Genomic DNA, 18,252 nt, shown 5'->3' with positions numbered 1-18,252 from the left:
TGGCTATACAAATTCTAGAAAAAGACTTCATTTTCCCCATCACCAAAACCGATGGAGATAGACAAGCTCCTTTTCTTCTATGTTGGTGGCTGGAATTTTTCCTGGTCCACCCTTTGGAAGGTTTTCCTTCACATATCAGCTTTATGTAGGGTCTTATCCAGCTCTCTGCCTGCGTCAGGCCCAGAGCCTCATTTCATGCTCTTGCAGAGCTCGGCCTCAAGCCCGGAAGGTACGTGGATTCACTAAACCTGTAGGCTGGCACCACTTCCTGCTCATGAGGATCCTTGATCCTTGGAGATACCCATTATTCTGTCATATTTAACATGTAATATTTAACATGGCATTTAAATATATTTCACAGTGGGCAGATTTTCAGGTTATCTGGTAAAAAAAAAAAACAAGCTGGAAGTGGAAATCCTTAAGTACCTTTTCTACTCTATTGTATGAATTCTGCCTCTACTACCATTTTCTTCCTCAGGAGCATTCATCCTCCTCTCCTGGGTGGTAGAGGGAGTGGTAGAGCGTGAGGCATGTGTGTGGGGAGTGGGGAGGTTGGGATGGGATGGTCTCCCAGAGTCTTAGGGCAAGTGGGAATCATATGTGAGAAGCAGTGAGGTGAGCTTCCTTACCTGCATGTGTCTGAGTCTGCCTACCATGGCTCCTGGAACCCCACCCTGAGAGAGTCACCTTCCTCCTCTGTTTTATCAGCTACGTGTTTTAGCAGGAATGGGTTTAGCAGATGAGGTGGAGAATACGGCTCTTAGGAATGGAGACTGGGAAGAAGGATTGGGGTATATGTGTGTGGTGTGTATGTGGTACATGCATGTATGTGTGAGTGTGATATGTGTGCGTGGTGTGTGTGGTGTTGTATGTATGTGGTAGGTGTGTATATGTGCATGTGGTGGTGTGTGGTGTGTGTGGTGTGTGTGGTGTATGTGATGTGTGTGTGATGTGTGTGGATGTGTGTGGTGTGTGTGGTGTATGTGATGTGTGTGTGGTGCATATGGGTGTGGTGTGTGTATGTGTGTGGTGTGTGTGGATGTGTGGTATGTGTGGGATGTGTGTGTATTATAATGTACGTGGTATGTGTGTACGTATACAGTATGTGTATATGTGGTATGTGTGGTATGTGTGGTGTAGTGTGTGTATGCTGTGTGTGTGATGTGTGTGTGATATGTGCATGTGTTGTGTATGTGTGGTATATGTGTGTGTATGTGTGTGTATGGTTTGTGTGGTATGTGTGTATGTGGTATGGATGTGTGTGATATGTGTGTGTATGTATGTTGTGTGTATGGTGTGTGCACATGTGTGGTGTGTGATATGCATATGTGTATGCATGTGTGGTGTGTGTATGTGTGGTGTGTGTATGTGTCTGGTATGCGTGTATGGTATGTGTAGGTCGTATGTATGGGGTGTGTGTGGTGTGGTAGGTGTATGGTGTGTGTATGTGGTGTGTATGTATGTACGCGGCATGTGTGTGTATATGGTATACGTGTATGGTTTGTGTGTGTGTATGGTATGTATGCTGTGTGTGGTGTGTGTGGTATGTATGGTGTGTACGTGCATATGGTGTGTGTGTGGTGTGGGTAGTGTATGTGCTGTGTATGTGATATTGTGTGGGTATGTGTGTGCTGTGGTGTGTGTATGTGTGCATATGTGATATGTGTATATGTGGTGTATGTGTTTGTATGTGCATGTGGGGTATGTGTGTGTAGTGCAAATAATGTGTGTGTGTGCCGTGTGTGTATGGTGTATGTGTGTGTTGTATGTGTGTGATATGTGTGTATGTGGTATGTGTGCATGTGTGCTATACACGGTGTGTGTAAGGTATGTGTTGTGTGTCAGGTGTGTGGTGTGTGTGTGTATGGTGTATGTATGTGCATGGGGTGGTGTGTGTGTGGTGTGGGTAGTGTGTGTGGTGTGTATGTGATGTTGTGTGGGTATGTGTGCGGTGTATGTCATGTGTGGTGTTGTGTGTGGTGTGTGGGTGGTGTTGTGCATGTGTGGTGTGTTGTGTGTATGTGGTATGTGTATATGCACGTGGGTTGTGTGTGTTGTGTGTATATGTGTATGTGGTGCAGGTGGTGTGTGTGAATGGTGTATGTGATATGTGTGTGTGGTGTGTGTATGGTGTGTGTACATGCATGTGGGGTGTGTGTTGGGTGTCAGGTATGTGTATGTGTGGGTATATATGTATGTGTGCGGGTGTGGCATGTGTGTGTATTTGTGCATGTTGTGATGTATGTGTTTGTGTGGTGTGGGTAGCATATGTGGTGTGTGTGTGATGTGTGGGTATGTGTGTGTGGTGTGGTGTGTGTGTGGTGTGGTGTGTGGTGTGTGTGTATGGTGTATGTGATATGTGTGTGTGTGGTGTGTACGGAATGTGTACATGCATGTGGGGTGTGTGTTGTGTGTCAGATGTATATATGTGGTGTGTATGGGTGTGGTATGTGTACGTATGTGTGTGGTGTGGGGTGTGTGTAAGTGCGTGGGGTGTGTGATGTGTCTGTATGTGTGTGGTGTGGGGGGCTGTGTATATGTGTGATGTGTGTAGTGTGTGTGATATGTGTGGTGTGTGTGTATGATATGTGGATGTGCATGGTGTGGGGGCTGTGTATGTGCGTGGTGTGTGGGTGTGTGTGATGTGCGTGGTGTGTGATGTGTGTGGATGTGTGTGGTGTGGGGGGGCTGTGTACGTGTGTGGTGTGTGTGGATGTGCGTGGTGTGTGTGATGTGTGTGGATGTGTGCGGTGTGTGTGGACGTATGTGGTCGGTGTGGATGTGTGTGATGTGTGTGATATGTGTGGTGTGTGTGGATGTGTGCGGTGTGTGTGGTGTGTGTGATGTGTGTGATGTGTGTGATGTGTGTGGTGTGTGTTGCGTGTGTGATGTGTGTGATGCGTGTGGATGTGTGTGGTGTGTGTGGATGTGTGTGGTGTGTGTGATGTGTGTGGTGTGTGTGGTGTGTGTGCTGTGTGTGATGTGTGTGGATGTGTGTGGATTTGTGTGGTGTGTGTGATGTGTGTGATGTATGTGATGTGTGTGATGTATGTGATGTGTGTGATGTATGTGATGTGTGCGGTGTGTGTTGTGTGTGTGATGTGTGTGATGTGTGTGTGTGTGAGTGTGTGGTATGGGGGGGCCGTGTGTGTGTGTTTGTGGTGTGTGTGATGTGTGTGGTGTGTGTGATGTGTGTGGATGTGTGTGGATGTTTGTAGTGTGTGTGGTGTGTGTGATGTGTGTGGTGTGTGTGCATGGTGTGTGAGGTCAGGGCCGTGTCAGGCACCAGCAGTGGGTGGAGTCTCCCGGGGAGGCCGAGAATGGAACGGCCCCGGCCATCATTTCACAAAGGCCCCGGGCTTGGGAGCAGGCCCTCATCTAGCTTGTCTGTGACCACTAGCCAGGATTCAAAGGGCCTGTTGTCGGGGCCAGGCCTGCATCATTCATACCTTAGTGTGCACAGGAAGCATCCGTTCTCTTCTTTCTCCAAACACAGCGGCTCATTTGGCTCAGGTTGAGGTGTTTTTCCAAACTTCGCCAGTGTCTGGCCTTGGCAGCCGGATCCAGAGGCTGTGTTGATCAGGTCTGGGCTCTTCCCTGGCCTGGACCAGCCTGCCCGGGGACAACCAGCATTCCCGGTCATCCCCTGTCTGTGCGGAGCCCTCCGTGTGGGGAGGACCCGGGCTGTGGGGTGGGGGGCGTGGGGAGGGCAAGGCAGCTCATTATGGCAGCTGTGCGAGGTCTCCCACCAAACTCTTCAAAGCCTTATCGGCCTGGAGGTATTTCTAATACCATTTCCGCTCATTGTTTCCTTGTGGTCATTAACAGGAGGCCAATCCCCTGCTGGGGCAGCTCAGGGCTATTGTGGTGGGAAAGGAGGGGGGTTGGTGGACGTCACGACTTGGGCTCTATCTTCCCCTGGCCGCAGGAGTGCAGCCCCTGGGTCACTTAGCAGCAAGACAGCCCAGAGCTGCGGCGGTCCCTTTGGCCTCGGCTGCCCGGGAGCATGGCCTAGGCGGGCGGCACCGTTGCGCGGCGCTGAGCTTCCCAACGGACCCTGGAGATACCTGCTGCCCCCGCTTGCAGGGAAAGGTCTGGTCTTTCGGGAGCAGGGCTGGCTCTGTTGCGGGAGGAAGATCAGGATGGCTCCCTGCCCCTGGGGAAGGGGGTAGTCCTCTGTCCCGGGGCTAGAAGGACTCGTTTGGAGGGTGACTTAAAGCCAGGGACCATCCGAAGGCTTGCTCTCCACTTGTCGCTGGGGAGTCCTGTGGCTGCTTCTGTTCACGCCTGGCTTTTCTGCGTGTGATACTTGACGAGGCGAGCCTGCAGTGAGTTTTGCCCTCACCTCTGGCTGTGTTCTGGGAGCAGCCTGATGTACCTGAGTGTTGGGAGCTTGTAGAGGGTCACCTGCTCTGAGACCGAGATGTGGCCATATCTGACACTGAAGTGTCCCTCCCGCAGATATATGACAGATTGGGTTTGTCTCTCCTGGGTTGGATGAGGCATTGGGCAGGAAAGGAGTCACCCCCAGGGAATCTCAGGTGATAGATTCTGTTCCTATTTAACAATGTTTTCAAGAGGAGAGGGGCTGTAAGGGATTGGGGTGTGCTCTCCAGCCAGAGTCAATTGTCACTCTCTGGAGGGGTGCACACTATGGGGAGCCTTGCCCTGGCCTGGGGCTACTGAACTCCCGTCCATTCATCAGCTCATTGCCTGAGCAGCTCCTGGGGGCTGTCACTATGCCAGGTGCTCATGGTGTAGTGCTGGGGACTGACCAGCAAACGTGGCTGTCGAGCATTCTTGAAGTCTGGGTGCCTGTGATAGGAACAGAAGCATACAATAGCTCCTTCTCCCCAGTTTGCTGCCAGGCATGGAAAGATGAAGAGGCAGGGGGGAATTGGGTGCATGTGAGCTCCTAGCTGGTGCAGGGGTGCCAGGCTGGCCTGGAGGCATATAGAGGAGAAAGCAGAATTTTCCTCCTTTGCCTGGGCTCTGGGACGGCTGTTTGGGGAAGGGCACTTGGGGTCTGGCTCACAGTGATTGTTACTCTTGGGCCTGGTCCTGGCCGGGAACTTTTTTTGGGGACCAGCACTCCATGTTCAAGGCAAACAGGGGCCAGTGAGGATCAATCTTTTCTCTTGCTTTAAAAAAAAATAAGTTCTTCCCACTTCGCACATGGACCGTAGCGCATACCAGTAGCTATCTGTGAGGGCAGTGATCAGTGATCATTTCCCCTGCTTCTCTGCAGATGATTCCTGCCAGACTTGCGAGCGTGCTGCTGGCTCTAGCCCTCACCTTGCCAGGTAGGTACCAAACTGCTTCCATTCTTTACTCCTGCCTCAGGTCATTTGGAAAAACTCCCTTTCAGGAATCAGCGGGTGTGTCTGGAGCTCACCTGTGTGCCCAGTCCCATGTTAGGCTTGTGTTGGGCCCGCCAGAGTGACTGGTTCATACCCCTTATGAAGCTTCTTCAGAGCCCCCTGCCCCTGGCTTGTATTCCTCAAGGAGCAGGTGCCTGCAAATGCCAATCTGATTGGACGATTAAGAAGCACAAGGGCCACCCAGAGCAGTCCTCTGCGATGGGGCTGCAGGATGGGGAAGAAGGAATCCAAGAATTGGGTAGAGACTGCAGAGGTCATCTAGTTGAACCTCTCAGAGTACAGACGAAGAGACTGAGGGTCAGAGGGGAAAAACAAATGCTCCAAAGTCACATAAAGCAAAGATCAGAGGTCAGTTCTCCTGGGTCTCAGGCTACTACTCTTTCACTGGACTTCATGGCCTACCTTCCCTTGCTGAGATACTGAGTCTGTGAATGGCAAGAGGGACCTTTTTCTGGCCCTGGCTTGTCCCCACTTAGACCACTCTGGCCAGCAACATCCAGCCTGCTGCTCGCAGTGTAGTCTGGGGGGAAATGTACATTTTTCATACACTCTACATCTTCTTACTAGGTGGGTCCTATGCCAGTGGACCCAGAAAACTTAGAAGTTTTACTAGAAATTTACCACTAGAAATTTACTACTGTGGTGCCCCATCTGACCACACACACACATACACACAGACACACACACAATGGGAAGGTGGCAGGAGGGTCTCCTGGGAGTTAGCATATGGCTCTCGAGAAGCTAAGGCTTCATAGATTCTATGTGTTGGACACACAGGCTAATTTGTTTGAATGTAAACTGTTCAAGATATACCAGTATATTAATGCATAAGGTTGCTCCTTGCAATCTATTTATATGTTAAAAAATTTGGAAAAATGCTAAGAACCTAATAGTAGGGGGTTATACTGTATACATTTAGATGCAACATATAGTCATTACAAATCATGTTTTGCAAGTATACACAACGGTACGATAAATTCTTTATAATATATTGAGAAATAGGTTATAAATAGTTTGTATAGGATGATCACAAATTCATAAAAAATCTATAATTGTACATATGCTGTGAAATAGAACAGAAAGATAAAACCAAAATGCTGACTCTAATTATTGCTGAATGTTGGTTACAGATGATTCTACCCTGTTTGTATTTTTCTTCTGTATTCTCCAAATTTTCTCTGATAAGCACGTATTACATTTTAAATCAGTAAGTAAATGTCACTAAAACAAACAGATATCCTGAAAAGCTGTCCCTCTATTATTTCTATGAGTCCTGGGTCATTTTTGAGGTCCAAAAGCAACAACTTGAACCTTGTTTAGGATGGAAAGTACTTCTCTACAGTCAAATTTTTATCAGCCACAGGCTCATTTCTACAAGGCTGGAGTGGTTTGGGCTGACGGTCCTAGCTCTGCTCACCTGTAGTTTCTCCCTCCAGGGACCCTTTGTACAAAAGGGACTGTTGGCAGGTCATCGATGGCCCGATGCAGCCTCTTTGGAGGCGACTTCATCAACACCTTTGATGAGAGCATGTACAGCTTTGCGGGAGATTGCAGTTACCTCCTGGCTGGGGACTGCCAGAAACACTCCTTCTCACTTATCGGTGAGTCCGGGGCACTGAAGGGAGGGATTCAGAGCAGGTGCCAGCTAAGCTCAACCCCAGTGCAGGTGGGGGTTGTGGGGGTATTCTTATGACAGGGCCTGAGCTTACAGATTCCTGGGGAAGCATGGATGGGAATGGCCTTTCCGTGAACAAGAAGCTGCCCACCCCCTCCAGGTCTCTCTCTTGGGAGCCTGATGGGGTGGAGAGAGTCTTCATGCTTTTCCAGCGGTTGTGTGCATTGCTCTGGGTCCAGGCAGCACTCTGGGAGCTCCAAAGTATCAAGAGAAATGATGAACCAGAAGACGCTTTGTAACACACAGAGCTCCTGGCAAACGGGAGGGGCCGTTGCTATGTTCTTGGTGGAATTCAGGGTACCTAGCGGATGTTGAGCACCTCGTGTGCTCCTGGAGGAGTGCTGGTATTTTGCTGGTATTTATCTCTGTGCCCCACAGCAGCTCTGAGATGTGTATATGGGTGTAGCCACCCCGTTTTACAAATGAAGAGCTGAGCCCAAGGAGTTGGTATGATCCTGCCAAGGGTTGACAGTTAATAAAAGGTCCAGCTGGATTTTGATCCTGGGCTTGTCAGGATGCGGGAACGTTCCTCTGCACTAAGGAGAGAGGGCGCTCTCCAAGGCTGGGAGGGGGGCTGGAGGCGGTGATGGGAGATGTGGTTCGGTGACCTTCACACTCTGAGAATGAGTCAGATGTGTGTGATGTGTGAGCGAGGATGCTACAAAACCTCGCAAAGACGGGGTTCGCAGCCTCGAGGAGATGGCGTGGCAGTGGACAGACCCACATTGTTAAAGCACAATTTTTCATGACACTTGGCAAAGACAGTCAGGAAGGCTTTTTTCAAGAGGGACCACGGCCATGGTGGGGAGGTAAGTTTGTAGTAGGGGAGAGACATGGGGCTTCATGCCAAATATCAAAAGGCCAAGTGGGGATTTATAGCCAATGAGCCGGGTGGGGGTCAGTGGATGGAAAATTACTGAGGGCAACACATCAGGGATAACATCCGGCTAAGCCCACTTGACAGGGTTCTTGCTGAAGGCAGGCCAGGGTGATAAGACATTGAGGGAGGAGTGTGAGGAATTGGTCAGATATTGAGGATGGGGGATTTTCGATAAACTGACCCCACAAGATTCTTTTTTTAAAAAATTTTTTATTGTTATGTTAATCACCATACATTACATCATTAGTTTTTCATGTAGTGTCCCATGATTCATTGTTTGCGTATAACACCCAGTGCTCCATGCAGAGCGTGCCCTCTTTAATACACATCACCAGGCTAACCCATCCTCCCACCCCCCTCCCCTCTAGAACCCTCAGTTTGTTTTTCAGAGTCCATCGTCTCTCATGGTTTGTCTCCCCCTCTGATTTCCACCCCTTCATTCTTCCCCTCCTGCTATCTTCTTCTTTTCTTTCTTTTTTTTTTTTTTTAACATATAATGTATTATTTGTTCCAGAGGTACAGGTCTGTGATTCATCAGTCTTACACAATTCACAGCGCTCACCATAGCACATACCCTCCCCAATGTCTATCACCCAGGCACCCGATCCCTCCCACCCCCCACCACTCCCTCCCACCCCCCACCACTCCAGCAACACTCAGTTTGTTTCCTGAGATTAAGAATTCCTTATATCAATGAGGTCATATGATACATGTCTTTCTCTGATTGACTTATTTCTAAAGATTTATTTATTTATTTATTTGAGAGAGAGAATGAGAGAGAGAGAGAGCACATGAGAGGGGGGAGGGTCAGAGGGAGAAGCAGACTCCCTGCCGAACAGGGAGCCCGATGCGGGACTCGATCCAGGGACTCCAGGATCATGACCTGAGCCGAAGGCAGTTGCTTAACCAACTGAGCCACCCAGGCGCCCTCTGATTGACTTATTTCGCTCAGCATAACACCCTCCAGTTCCATCCATGTCGTTGCAAATGGCAAGATCTCATTCCTTTTGATGGCTGCATAATATTCCATTGTATATATATACCACATCTTCTTTATCCATTCATCTGTTGATGGACATCTTGGCTCTTTCCACAGTTTGGCTATTGTGGACATTGCTGCTATAAACATCGGGGTGCATGTACCCCTTCGGATCCCTACATTTGTATCTTTTGACCCCACAAGATTCTTTTTTTTTTTTTTTTTTTAGATTTTATTTATTTATTCATGAGAGACAGAGAGAGAGAGAGAGAGAGAGAGAGGCAGCGGGAGAGGGAGAAGCAGGCTCCCCGCTGAGCAGGGAGCCCGATGCGGGACTCGATCCCAGGACCCTGGGATCATGACCTGAGCCGAAAGCAGACGCTTAACCATCTGAGCCACCCAGGCGCCCCATTGACCCCACAAGATTCTTGCTGAACTCAACCAATCAGACCAGGACAGAGCCTAAGTTGGGGGCCTAATTCAGAGGAGGGCTTGGAGAAGCCTGATTCAGGTTTGGTCAAGGAGAGATTTTGTCAACACCCAGACCCCTATCGAGATGCAGGCAGTGGGGCTCTTGGGGCCGTCACTCCACCAGGCTCCAAGGCTGGATGCAGCCCTCGGGGCTCAGTGCGGGGCCATGCTGTCTGGGAGCTGCATGGGCTGACAGTTGTCGTAACTGGGAGGCTCCTTATGCCTTCACCGCCTGCCCTGCCTCTGCTGGAACCCTGTCTCGGTGTGACTTCAGCGGACTGAGCTTCACTAGGCTGCCATTTTCCTCCTCCTCTGTGAGCCCCCCAAGGGCATGGACCACGTCTCACTCATCTTTGTTTCCTGGTGCTTGGCTCACTGGGGTCTCTGGCAACACCGAAGTTGGGGGTGAGGTGGGGATTAACAAAGCACAGTGCTGTGTTGTACCAAAGAGTCGGTTTTGTGAAAAGCACGGCCTGTGAGGAGCCTTGGGGGAGGGGTTTTGGTTGGGCAGAGAGGACAGGGCAGGGGCTGCATGCAGCGGGGACAACCTGGGCACAGGGAACATGCTGGAGGGAGTGCAGCCCAGTGGGGAGGTCAGTGTGGCCGGCACAATGGTTCTAGAAGCACCTGCCTCAGGATGGCCAGGAGGGCTGCTTCGAAACAGGTTGCTGGGCTCCATTGCCAGTTTCTGAGTCAGTGGATCTGGAGTGGGGCCGCAAGGCTCATTTCTAGTAAGTTCCCAGGTGCTGCTGTGGCTGCTGGTTTGGGGACCAAACTTTGAGAAGCATGGGGCTGGGGACTAGTGGGCAGTAAGGCTGGGTCATGGGGTGAGGCTGAGAGCCTGGTGGGGGAGTTTGTCTCCCGACTCAACAGCAGTGAGGAGCTACTGTAGAGTCTTGTGCAGCTGAAAGGATGAAGAAGGAATTGCTACTTTGCCAAAACGATCCAGAAAGGGAGAAAGGCGGGAGGTAGGGTGATCTTGGCCATGATAACCAGGCAGGGGGTAAAGAGGACCACAGACATCCCCAGGGCATGACAAACGGAGGAAGCCATTCTGAACACTGAACTTGGGGACCCCTCTTGCTTCAGAGGCAGCAGCTGGGGAGTGACTTGGGAGAGCAGTTGCAGAGAAAAAGTACCCCTGCACCTTCCCTGGGAGGCTGAAGGCTGATGACCTCCTGCCTCAGGTGGCCTCAATGTTTATTTTAAGTGGGTTTCTCTACCTTAAAAAGCATAGGGCATTTACAACACCATGGATGGACCTTGAGGGCATTATTCTAAATGAAATAAGTCAGACAGAGAAAGACAAATACTGGATGATTTCACTTACTTGTGGAATCTACAAAAGAAAAGAAAAGAAAAAAAAAAACAAGACCCACACTCTTAGAAAAAGAGATCAGATTTGCGGTTATCAGAGGCAGGTGGTCACAAAGTACAAACTTCCGTTTATAAGACAGATAAGTCCTAAAGATGGGATGTACGACATGGTGATTATAGCTAACACTGCTCTATGGTGTGTTTGAAAGTTTTTAAGAGAGCAGATCTTAAAAGTTCTCATCACAAGGCAAAAACTTTTTTCTCTTTTTTGTTTTGTTTCTCAATTAAAAAAAAAAACCCATAGTGGCCTCTTGTATCTCCATAAGAAACCCAAAAGTTACTGGAGAGAATATCCAAAATTTACTTATTTTTTTTTTAAATTAAACTTATTTTCAGCTAATTATTGATTCACATGCAATTGTAAAAAAAAAATACAAATCTATGTAGCCTTTACCCAGTTTCCCTCATTTGGTAACATTGTACAAAACCATCCTCAACTATCACAGCCAGGAAATTGACATTAAAACCATCTACTGATCATTCTATGTGTACTTAGTTGTTTGCATCTTAAAAAATCATAGTGGGGTTCCATATAGACCCCCTACCTAAGACCCCCCTCCCTAAGATGACTTTGGGGTGTCAGTGGGAATGGACGGTTAAGAGTGATGGGAGAAAGATTTTGAAAGAACAGTGACACCCTCTCTACCCTGTAGCTTTGGGCTTCAGGGGACTTTCCAGGTCGGAGGACCCTATGGAGACACTAGGGGTTGCTGTCTTGACTCCAGCTGTGGACTCCTTACCCTGGAGGTGGATTTGAAACATGTGTAATGAAATCTTGGGGCCAAGCCCAGAGTGCATCTTCTGGGCTCAGGGAGGCAAGCGTCATGTTGGACAAGTCCCCTTCCCTCACTTACACCCCACTCTGGACCCCTCCCCGCTCAGGGCAGGCCTCACAGGCAGGGGAACTCAGGCTGTCACTGTCGCTTCCTCCAGGAAGCCCCCTGACCCCGCTGGCCCTGTCCAGCCCTGGGCTCATCCACTTGCGGGGCCTGGTTGTTTTCCATGCCCAGCACGAGGTCGCTCTGCCCCCAGCAGGAAATGGAAGTGTAGAAAGAGCCACACTTGTGGTCAGAAAGCCGCGTGCCGGTCTGGGCTCCCCCTGGTCACGGAGTGTCCTTAGGGAACTGTGCCTGTGTCCCCAACTTCCCCTTCCTCATTTTTAAGATGGGGATACTGTGAGGATCAAGGGAGAGAAATCATTGACAGGAGTGCAGGGTTACCCCCATCTTAGTGATAGAAAGCAGCCGCCTTAACACAGGGTGTCCACTTATTGGGTGTGAACATGGCGGGGCAAGGAGCTGTAGGGTCCTGAGGGGCTGTTTCTGTCAAGGTCAGGGGGACATTAGTCCTCCTTCCCTGGTGCATCGCTTGGGTTTGTGTCCAAGGCCTGGCCTTTTCTGCCCATCCTTTTCGGGGTTTCGGGGGCCAAGGAGGAACTGCACGGCTGTGTTAAGCCTCTCTGTTTCAAAGCATTTCAGTGGGACCCCCCTTATGCCCACTGGGTCGCTGTTCTGATAACAATTTGTCAGGGGGCAGTTTTCTGGCAGGTAATGGGCCTAAAGCAGCCTATGAGTTCATTACACTTTCTTTTTTTTTAAAGATCTTATTTATATGAGAGAGAGAGAGCATGAGAGGGCACGAATGGGGGGGGGGCAGAGGGAGAGGGAGAAGCAGACCCCCGCTGAGCGCTGCTGCTGGACATGGCAGTTCCAGTTTCCACGTGCATGCCCGTGTCCCCTCCCATACACCTCTGCCCCATTGTTCTCCAATGACATCCTGTTTCCTTGCTTCCAAACCACAAATTCCCATTCCTCTCGAGTGCCTGTGGACCTTATTCACATCCTGGGTAAAGTGTTTATGTCTAAGCATGAAGGACCACCTGGTGCAAGGGGAGGGGGGGCCCTTTCCTCCATCCTGGCTCTTGGTCAGGCAGGTCCAGGCAGGCCAGAGCTACGGGTCTCCTGGCCCACCGGCACAGGCACCAGGGGGAGAGACCCCTGGAGTCCTGGTGCCCCCTGTTCAGAGAGACCGCTCTTCCTCAGGCAAGCTGCGGGAGTTCCCGCGCCAGCCCAGAGAAAGCCGTAGACAAAGCGGACCCCGTGCTGAGTCACTTACCCGGAGGAGCCTTAGTTTCCACGTCAGTAAATGGTGCTATTAGACCAGATCCCTGTTTCTCCGGGTTTGGAAGATGATCACCTGCATCAGAATCACAGGAGTGGAGGTGAAGTGTTTGTTAGAAATGCGCATTAGTGAGTTTCACATTCTAAGGTCCAGGAAAGCACCCCGATCTGACTCTGGTTCCAGCTGCCAGCTTGCTCCCCAGTACGCTTCCCCTCCAACATGGGGGGGGGAGCCTTGTTCCCTCAAGTAGCCCCCTCGGTCACTGAGTTCAAGAGGCCAGGTGAGAGACAGAGCCATGGGGAGAACTTCCCTGGTTTGCTCTGGCCTCTTGCGGTGGACACCCAGCCCATCATCTCCCCTCGGTTATAGGAAGTTGCACCCCTGCGCATCTGTGGAGTGTGGGGAGTCCCTCCTGGGCTCACCGGCAATTTTTAACGGCTCATCTTCCTAATGGCTGCCCATCATCGGATTCTCCCCTGAGTTCTGCAGGGAGGGAAGGAAGCAAATAAAATATAAGGCTAATCTGGAATTCTCTCCTGCATTAATGGTTAACTGAATCCAGAGCACTCAGATGCCCCATTAGGCAGCTTTGTGTTTCAAAAGATTTAGCCTTGAAGTCAGAAAACCTGTGGATGGGCTCCGCCTCATGTTAACAGCATAAACCAGTGGTTCTCAACCTGGGTGATTTTCTCCCAGAGGATATTTGGCAGTATCTGAGACATTTCGGATTGTCACAACTTGCGGGTGGTTGCTACTGGCACAGAGGGGGTGGAGGTTAGGGGTCCTGCTAATTACCCTACCATACGCTAGAAGGCCCCCACTACAAAAAAGTGCCTGGGGGCACCTGGGTGGCTCAGTTGGGTTAAGCGTCTGCCTTTGGCTCAGGTCATGATCTCGGGATCTTGGGTTTGAGTCCTGCATCGGGCTCCCTGCTCAGCAGGGAGTTGGCTTCTCCCTCTCCCTCTGCCCCTGTCCCCGTTGCTCATGCTCTGTCTCTGTCTCTCTCAAATAAATAAATAAAATCTTAAAAAAAAAAGAAGTGTCTGGCCCCAAATGTCAATATTGCTGGGGTGGACAAACCACGTTGTAAATTTAGGCTTCAGTTTCTCTATCTATAAAGTGGAGTCAGTCTAGATCAGTGTTTTTCAAACTGAGTCACAACGTATGGGTTTAAAATTAATGGCTGTAACCAGCATTTAAAGAAATTAAATGGAACAGAATAGAAAACCTTAGAAGGTGTCAGAGTGCATGGCACATGGGAAGGGTAAGTGATATGAAATGTGTGAGTGTATGCATACTGCGTCATGAAGTCAACTGTGTTTTTATTCCGCTTTCTGGGTAAAAATGTTTTAAAGCCACCTGTTTAGACCATCCCCAAGAGCCTTCTCGCTGCCATGGTGTTTTTCTTTCTTTCTCTCTTTTTTTTAAAGATTTTTATTTATTTATTATTTATTTATTTATTTATTTATATTATATTCAGTTAGCCACTGTATTAAAGATTTTTATTTTTAAGTAAACTCTACACCCAACACGGGGCTCGAACCCACGACCCCAAGATCAAGAGTCGCATGCTCTTCCAACTGTGCCAGCCAGGTGCCCCCACGGTGTGTTTTTCTGTATTGAAGTCTTCTTCAGGGCACACTTTCCAAAATCTTCTTGCTGCCCTCCTGCTTTGGGTGTGGAGTGACTGCTCTTAGGGCCTCCTTCAGATGTTCAGTGTCAGGAATCCCGTAGGCTCCTCACAGTTCAGTCCTCAACAAGGGTCCCAATCCCAGCTCCCCTGGGGTCGCTGGACAAGTGAAGATCCTGGGCAGCCAGCCCCACCTCCCCTGACAGGGCTCTGCCTCACACAGTCTCTGCTCAGCAGGTGCTCCCTGGCTTACTAATGCTGATCCTTCCCCGGGCACACAGAGCCAGCTCTTCAAATACTTAAACCAGCACCTTGTCTGAGTCCTGACTCTCTCACCACTCACTGGCTCCATGACAATGGGCATGTTACCCCAAGTGCAGCCACCTGGGTGGACCCAAGTCCCATGGTCTGTGAGGTCAGGCTGCCTTCATTATTTACTTGCAAAGGGTGGGGGCTCCCATGCATCCCCACACAGTGGGAGCCTATCACCCTTACTGGGGTAGTGAGCTCCGGCTTTCCCACCGCACCTGCCCTCCGTGGAGCAAGCGACCATTTGGGTGATTCTATATCCCCGAAAGCTCTGAAGAGCTGCAGATCTGCAGCTGCAGGGTGGTGGCCTACCCCAAGCTGCCTGATTGCATCGAGAACGTTCCCTACCCACCCTCCAACCACATGCTCCCTGGCTGACTCGTTCTCCAGAGCCCTTTTGAATCCCCATGAGAAGGTGGGAGATTCTGCAAGGAGAGGCGCACAGGGATTCCTCTTGTTTCCAGGAAGGAGATGCCTTTGGCTCAGAGGCAACATACTGGTTGAGTTACCCAGTGAGGCAGGGACAGGACCACCCATCCGTATGCTCTGTGACATTGGGCATGATGGCAAGGAAAATTGTGTTGATGAGGAGACAGGTTCTGTGGTCATAAGGGACCAGAGCCCCCGACTTCTTGGGCTCATCGTCCACCCTTTCCCACAGGCAGGTGGTGAATGGAACTGTGCCTGGGTGATGGAGCTGTGCATGGGTAGGCTCAGCTCCAGAACAGGCCAGGAGAGGAGCTGCGAAGGCCCAGAGGCACGGAAGCCTCCGGGGAGGGACTGCCAACTGGAGGTGGTCACCAGACTGTCCCATTTGCTTGTTTTTTTTTCAAGATTTTACTGCGGAAATGTCCAAGTATTCAGAAACGTTCAAAGAATAAGACAGCAAACACGCATATGCCCACCACTCAGATTCTACCATTAATGTTTAATTCTGTTTGTCTGATCACCTATCTATGTGGTTGTGTTTGTTTTTCTTTGGCTAATTTCCTGCCGTCAGAAAGTTTGCTTAACTGTTTAAAGATTTGCTTGCTGCAAAACTGTTCTAAGTGCAAATGCAGAGCAGGCAAGCTCCTCAGGCAAACAGGACAAAACCCCCTCTAATGTGGTTGGTGTCTCGTTTTCCTCCTGACAGTGTTGGTCCAGAGCTCTGCAGACTGTGGTTTGTGTGCTGTGGGTGGTCTGTGGGCCTTTCCTGGGGGCCCCTGAGCTGCTAAGAGTGGATCATTCAGGAAGCTATTCTTAGAATGGGCCAGTTTTTTACGTGTGACTCTCTCACTGAAATCTCACCAGAAGCGACTACATTTTCTGCTTGGCACATGCGTGTGCGCGTGCGTGCGTGTGCGCCATAGCTCATCGCTGTCCTCTAGCAGCTCGGTCCAGCTCAGGCCTCAGCTGGGGAACTCCTCTCTGACTTTGTCAGTGGCCCAAGCCATGGCAGCAGCACCTCATGCCAACAAACCTCCTCGTCTGCTCTTAGTTCCACAGATTTTTTTTTTTTTAAGATTTTATTTATTTATTTGAGAGAGAGAGAGAGCAAGCACAAGCAGGGGGAGTGGGAGAAGCAGGCTCCCCGCTGAGCAGGGAGCCCGATGCGGGGCTCAATCCCAGGACCCTGGGATCATGACCTGAGCCGAAGGCAGACGCTCAACCAACTGAGCCACCCAGGTGCCCCAGTTCCACAGACATTCTTACCTCTTCTTTTGCTGAGCGGCTGGAGCCCACACTCTTCTAGGAGAGGGAATATTTCATTTTCAAGGTTAACCTTTCGGCCTGGGTCCTTTGCCCCATTTCTGCAGGATCCCTCAGTCACTGAGCCCCATCTTTGACCCCCTTTTCTCCAGCATCTTCCATCTGCATGTGCACTGCTGCCTTTCATCTTCCCTATTTTCAGCAACTTCTGGGTCTCTGAGGCTGGAGACTCGGACTCCGCATGGTTCCTTCTGACTCCTTCACCTCCCGTGGCCAGTCAGAATCTTTGGAGAGGATGGGATTAGTCTCCATGGTGCTGCAGCAACTGGGGCTCCTGCTTGTTTTCCTGCTTTCAGGTCACTGCCCCCACCCTGGCCTCTGTGTTTGCCCCTCACAACTGAACCCTTGTTCAGAGATGATTTTCTCATGTGTTCGCCTATTCACACATCTCTCATGGCAATATTGATCATTTATCGCCTCCTTCCTGAGTTTCTCACGTGGCGTGAGGCACTTTGCCAGCAGGATCTCTAAAGGCCTCCCAGAGCATCAAATTCAGTAACCTGAAACAGAACTCATGACTCTCCATTTTATTTTATTTTTTTAAAAAAGCTTATTTATTTATTTGTCAGAGACAGAGAGAGAGGGAGAAAGAGAAAGAGAGAGAGCACAAGCAGGGGAAGCAGCAGGCAGAGGGAGAAGCAGGCTCCCTGCCAAGCAAGGAGCCCCATGTGGGGCTCGATCCAGGACTCCCAGGACCCCGGGATCATGACCTGAGCTGAAGGCAGATGCTTAACAGACTGAGCCGCCCAGGCACCCCAGGAATCTCCATTTTAAACAAAGAGCCCAGGGATTCTGGTTTGGGCTGTCCTAAGAGAACATTTTACATAACTCTATCCTAAGGTACCTATTACAGATAACTCACAATGTTGCTTTTATGTGCCGCCTTACAGTATGGTCAATTATTGCCTGCTTATCTTACTTAGAGTGTAAGCTCCCAGGGGTGCCTGGGTGGCTCAGTCAGTTAAGGGTCTGCCTTTGGCTCAGGTCATGATCCCAGGGTCCTGGGGTTGAGCCCCTCATCGGGCTCCCAGCTCAGCGGGGAGTCTGCTTCTCCCTCTGCCTGCCGCTCCCCCTGCTTGTACACTCCTTTTCTCTCTCTCTGTCAAATAGATGGATAAAATCTTAAAAAAAAAAAAAAAAAGATTGTAAGCTCCCAGAAGAAGGGGTCATGCTTTTATAGCTTTCTTTTGAGAAATAGAAGAGATTGTTAGCGGGCTATGTATCCAGAAGGCTTCAATAAATATTTTTAGATGAATGGAAAAATGAGTGAGTAAATGATATTTTTCAGAAGATTTTTATTGCCCATTTAAGTCCTTGGGGTGGGGGGAGTTTTCCACGGAGATGAGATTCGTGATGTACATAAGATGATTAGAAATAAATGTCCTGTCTTGGTAATAATCACTGACACTGACTCTTTTCTCTTTCAGGGGGCTTCCAAAATGGCAAGAGAGTGAGCCTCTCCGTGTATCTCGGAGAATTTTTTGGCATCCATTTGTTTGTCAATGGTACCGTGCTGCAGGGGACCCAAAAGTAAGTCAGAAGCCTGGAATGTCTGGAATGTCCGAGTTAAAAAAGATAGGACGTGGGGTAGGGAGTTCGCCTGGGTGTCTCAGTTGCTTAAGTGTCTGCCTTTGGCTCAGGTCATGATCCTGGGGTCTTGCGATCAGCCCTGTATCA

The 18,252-nt window shown here is 49.9% G+C and overlaps 1 protein-coding gene across 2 annotated transcripts in view; it reads left to right on the top strand.

Annotated features, from left to right (window-relative positions):
* Positions 1 to 3,891: 3,891 nt before the first annotated feature.
* The window catches only part of VWF (von Willebrand factor), a 134,220-nt gene continuing 119,859 nt past the window's right edge, over positions 3,892 to 18,252 (top strand). The window contains exons 1-4 of one of the 2 annotated variants that reach the window (XM_078075515.1): positions 3,892 to 4,092; positions 5,249 to 5,303; positions 6,818 to 6,982; positions 18,003 to 18,105. In XM_078075515.1, the coding sequence (XP_077931641.1) occupies positions 5,249 to 5,303; positions 6,818 to 6,982; positions 18,003 to 18,105 (323 nt within the window). In that variant the 5' untranslated portion in view covers positions 3,892 to 4,092. The remainder of the gene's footprint in view (positions 4,093 to 5,248; positions 5,304 to 6,817; positions 6,983 to 18,002; positions 18,106 to 18,252) is intronic. The other variant, XM_036117632.2, reaches the window with a different exon arrangement.

The sequence above is a fragment of the Halichoerus grypus genome, chromosome 6 (genome assembly GCF_964656455.1).
Source record: "Halichoerus grypus chromosome 6, mHalGry1.hap1.1, whole genome shotgun sequence".
Taxonomy (NCBI): domain Eukaryota; kingdom Metazoa; phylum Chordata; class Mammalia; order Carnivora; family Phocidae; genus Halichoerus; species Halichoerus grypus.
The sequence above is the reverse complement of the archived record's forward strand: the minus strand, read 5'-3'. Positions and strand labels throughout refer to the sequence as shown.